This window comes from Cajanus cajan, chromosome 3 (assembly GCF_000230855.2).
Source record: "Cajanus cajan strain Asha chromosome 3, NIPB_CcT2T_4, whole genome shotgun sequence".
Taxonomy (NCBI): Eukaryota; Viridiplantae; Streptophyta; class Magnoliopsida; order Fabales; family Fabaceae; genus Cajanus; species Cajanus cajan.
Genome location: NC_138519.1, coordinates 45,413,756 through 45,418,608, shown reverse-complemented (window position 1 = coordinate 45,418,608; position 4,853 = coordinate 45,413,756). Strand labels below are relative to the sequence as shown.

Genomic DNA, 4,853 nt, shown 5'->3' with positions numbered 1-4,853 from the left:
ATCTTCAATGTACTGAGAACAAAAGGTAAGAAACTCTTCAGCTAAATACCCCTCAGTTATGGATCCTTCAGGTTGTGCCTTATTTCGCACAAAAGATTTTAAGTGACCTAATTCCCTACATAAATGATTAACAATTAGAGAGCACTAGTAAGATATTAGTAATATGACATCATAAATTTAAGTTATTAAAATGTTTACCTCTCCACTGGATACATATATCGATAATGCACTGGGCTTCCAAGTTTTGCTTCCTCTACGAGATGAACAGTTAAATGAACCATAACTGTGAGAAATGACGGAGGGAATAACATTTCTAACTGGCATAGTGTAACCACAATGTGATCTTGGAGCAATTGAATTTCTGGAAGATTTAAGCCTTTACCACAAAGCATTCTAAAAGAAGAACAAAACTCCACTAAGATAGAAGTCACATGGTCTGGCAACAAGTTACGAATTGCTAGTGGTAGCAATTGTTCCATAATAATATGGCAATCGTGACTTTTCAACCCATATATTTTGTTAAGTTTCTCATCAATACATCTGGAAATGTTACTTGAGTAACCATCTGGTACTGTAATAGTCTTCAAAGTTTCCAAAAATAACTTTTTGGTATCGCGGGTCAGCGAAAACAAAGCAAGGTGATATCTTCCATTATCATCTGGCCAAAGATCATGCCTTAAGCCCATTTCTTTTAAATCTTTTCAAGCATTAAGGTTGTCTTTTGATTTATCCTTCTCATGGAGCAATGTATACATCACATTGTCACATACATTTTTATCAATATGCATAAAATCTAGATTATGTCGCAACAAATTGGACTCCCAATATGGAAGTTCAAAGAATATGCTTTTTTTATTCCACTGTGCGGGTTCTTGTCTAGATCTTTTTATTGTTCCATTTTGAATGGCTCCACTTCCAAATGTAATATTAATATGTTCCACTTGTCGAAAAATGTCAGATAAAGATAATTTTAATGGTGGGTTTCGTTCTTCTGTGTTTCCATTAAAACGAACACGATTCAATCTAAATTTATGATTTCTGCTTAGAAAATGACAGTGACCTATAAAACACCATTTTTTACAATTTTTATGGCGACAAGGTTTCGCATCAAAATTGCAAGTCGGGCAAGCCAATCCTGTGTGTGTGTTCCAACCAGATAACATGCCTAAGCCAGGAAAGTCACTAATTGTCCACATAAGAGCTGCTCGCATTCTAAAATTTTCATTCAATGATGAGTCGTAGGTATCCACACCATTCCATAACTCACATAACTCCTCTACAAGAGGCTGTAGGTACACATCTATGTTATTTCCAGGACCTTGCTTTCCCGGAATGATCATTGATAGGATGAATGAAGTGTGACTCATACATATCCAAGGTGGAAGATTATATGGAATTAAGAACACTGGCCAAATGCTATAGGAAGAACTCAAGGTCCTAGCAGGATTAAATCCATCAGTAGCAAGGCCTAAGTGAACATTCCGAGGATCTGAAAAAAACTTAGGATGTATTAAATCAAAAGTCTTTCATGCCTCTCCATCTCTTGGATGCCTCATCAACCCATCTTTATTGTTTTCCAAAACATGCCATCTCATATCTTTTGCAGTCTTACAACATGTGAATAATCTTTGCAATCTTGGTTTCAATGGAAAGTAACGTAAAACCTTTGCAGCTAATTTTTTCTTCTTCTTGGGTTTCCATCTAGATGTACCACAATGCTTACAAGCATCCAAACTTTTTTCATCATCTCCCAAATACAACATGCAATGTTTTGGACAAGCATCAATTTTTTTATAGTTAAGACCAAGCTTCTTAATTATTTTCTTGGCCTCATAAACAGAAGGAGGAAACTTTGCTTTTTCAAATGCGTTTTTCAACAAATCTAATATCATAGTCATTGCCTTGTCACTTAATCCACACAAAACTTTTATATGATATAATTTGATTATAAATTCCAATTTTGTGTATTTGCTTCCTTCATACAATGTTTGACTCCCATCATTTAGAAGCTCATAAAAGCCATTATAATCCCCCCTTGACTCATCATTTAATATTTCATTTTCATTTAATGGTCGTGATGCACCTATATTAGAGGCATGTTGCCTGTATTGTTCAAATGCATCATTCATCATCATTTCCATTAGATTTTGAGGTTGAACACCACTATCTTGGAAAACATCTTCCATTTGAGAAGAGTCCAATGCTTCCTTTTCACCATGGAGATCCCATATAACATAGTTTTGAGGAAATGGCTTATAAAGTAAGTGATCCTCAACTATGTCTCTAGTTTGCCATTTCATAAACCCACATTTTGGACACGGGCATCGAATTGTATCTCCTACAGCTCCATTCTTAAAAGCAAAATCTAAGAATTTATTCAAACCAACGGAGTAATCAATTGAATTTCGGGGCTTTGAAATCCATGACTTATCCATTATTAAGGATACCTAAACAATTTTATAAGAATAATTTATCATGCTATGCTAATATAAAATAGGATAGTATGCATAAAATAAAGCAAAACCTCTACAAAATTATAATATAAATTATATAAAAAATATAATAATTATTCAAACCAAAAATAATAACGAGTGGAAAAAGAAGCATAACCTAAGATTCAATGCTAGCTTTTATGTTACAGCTACTACCATGTGAAAAAATAATAATCAAGCATTTTGAATAAGAAATAATGGAACCAACAAAAAGTTACCTCTAAGAACCAATGGAACCAGCAGTGTACCAGAAATGCAACAATATAAGTCAAACAATAGAATAGAGCTGCCAACCAAAAATCAAGGGTATAATTAGAACCAAATGAATTTTTAAAAAAAAATATATAACTAAGCATTGATCTTCAATATCAAAATAGAGCAAGTTTAATACCCTGTGTAAGAAATGGAACAATATAGGTTTATTAGGATGACAAATATATTAACATTTACAATGTTATAGTTAAAGAGAAAATATGATCATGTTGGTTTCCTTATTTGGAGATCTGCTTCCAATTCTTTTTCTTTTCTCTTAACTTTTTTTTACCATTTCACTCTTCATCTTGTGTATAAACTTGTAAAATTAATAAGTACATTATTTTCATTATTATAATAACTACATAAAATTTTAGAAATAGAATACAAAACAAACAAAGTGTGTAATTTTATTGGGGATAATTGATTGGATTAAACTTTAAAGTTAGGTAGGAGTTGGGAGTGATTATCAACCGAAGCAAGGGGCTAGTTTTTTTTTATCAGGTTGGTGTTCTAATACAAACTAGAGTATTTTGATTGAGGATGAGTTTGAGTTTACACTATTTGATCCTCATGTGATCCATATATTTTTATATCGTGAAGCTTAAATTAATCAAAGAGTTGGTAGGAGAAATTTTTTTCTTTCATTTAAAAAAAATGAAAAGATATTGAACCACTATAAATATATATATATATATATATATATATATATATATAACAATCATACTAAAAATCTGAGTAGATTCTAATTAATAAAAATAGCAAGTACTAATAAACGCATAAAAATACAAACAAATATAAACACATATATTTATATAGACATGATACAATAAATATGACACAAATATTCCACCAAGAGCAAGAGATTATATAGACATTATACAGACGTGAAGAACATTATAAGTATTAAAATATTTTTTTAAAAACTGACTCATACGAAAACTAAAATTATAAGTATTAAAATATTTTACACTTTTAATACCAAATAAACATAATATTTTACATTACGAAAAGTTGCAAGACAACAGGAAGTATAATATAAAAAAAATGTTTGCAGCTCATTATGAGAAACAGCACGATGTTAACTATCTATCTATCATCTTATACCCAAAAAAAAATTATTTATACCAGTTTGAGACATAAGTGCATTGCTAATTAGAAAACTAAAATTCAATCAAGTTAGTTTTTCCTAACAAATTCCAATAGCAAGTTAACGTTAAGAGCTTAAAGACCTTAGGGTTTTACAGCATCTCCTTTCCCTTTAAGCATGTAGATTACCGTTGGTCAATTGATTGATTTAGTACCCGAAATAATGTGTATTTGATAGCTATAATTTAGTTGTACTTGAATATGCGTATCATATCTCCTAGACTTATGGATATTCTTTCCTGATTTTCTATTATCTTCAGTATCTATATATTGATGTACCATAGAGCATTGCTTAAGTCAATTGAATCAGTACATGTTATTCAAGTAAAAACAGGGGTAGAGGATGGAAAGGCATCACTCATTCAAATTTCATAACAAATAGCAACTTTGGATATTTGCACAGCTAACTGGTCAACTGAAGAAATGAAAATTAATCACTGCAGTAGAGCTCATTACTCATTATGTGACACCCTCTACCCCAACATACATATACAATAATTATAAACAAATAAAAATTTTCATCAATAAAAATCAAATTTCCAACAACGTAAGGGTAAAGAGTTCACATTCATAAACTTAATCCAAATAACATGCCAGTAAAATTACAAAGAAATAAAACTGAATTTTCCAAAATAATTTAATAAGAACATTTTAAACTAATCCTATCTATGTCGCGATGTCACATGTCCTATCAGAGCAAAACCCAACATAGAAGCCTAAGCTTCATCACCAACATCCTCAGCCTCACGCTGATGATCACCTGTATATCAAACAAGAGAAACAACACAAAAGAAGGGAGTGAGAAACATCTCACTCTGGCTCACGGTGTAGGAACGCACACCGGATAGCCAAACACAAACAACACAGTTACCTCTTAGATAAATCAACAACAATAGTTTATTCAATCATCCAAGTCATACAAATAGTAATTTATCATCATTTAATAATAAGGATGGACAT

The 4,853-nt window shown here is 31.5% G+C and overlaps 1 protein-coding gene across 1 annotated transcript; it reads right to left on the bottom strand.

The window, feature by feature from the left end:
* Positions 1 to 701: 701 nt before the first annotated feature.
* LOC145956300 (uncharacterized) lies at positions 702 to 2,435 on the bottom strand. Its single transcript, XM_083071879.1, has 2 exons — positions 1,613 to 2,435; positions 702 to 1,489 (listed from the first exon to the last, which is right to left on the bottom strand). Exons 1-2 carry the CDS (start codon positions 2,433 to 2,435, stop codon positions 702 to 704), a joined length of 1,611 nt encoding a protein of 536 aa, XP_082928005.1.
* Between the last annotated feature and the right edge of the window lie 2,418 nt (positions 2,436 to 4,853).

What these genes read in the sequence shown, in the direction of transcription:
- LOC145956300 (XM_083071879.1), bottom strand. Translation starts at nt 2,435, where the DNA reads ATGGATAAGTCATGGATTTCAAAGCCCCGAAATTCAATTGATTACTCC. An exon ending in GCAAAGATTATTCACATGTT is followed by an intron (nt 1,490 to 1,612) that starts GTAAGACTGCAA and finishes AGTTTTTTTCAG; the next exon opens with ATCCTCGGAATGTTCACTTA.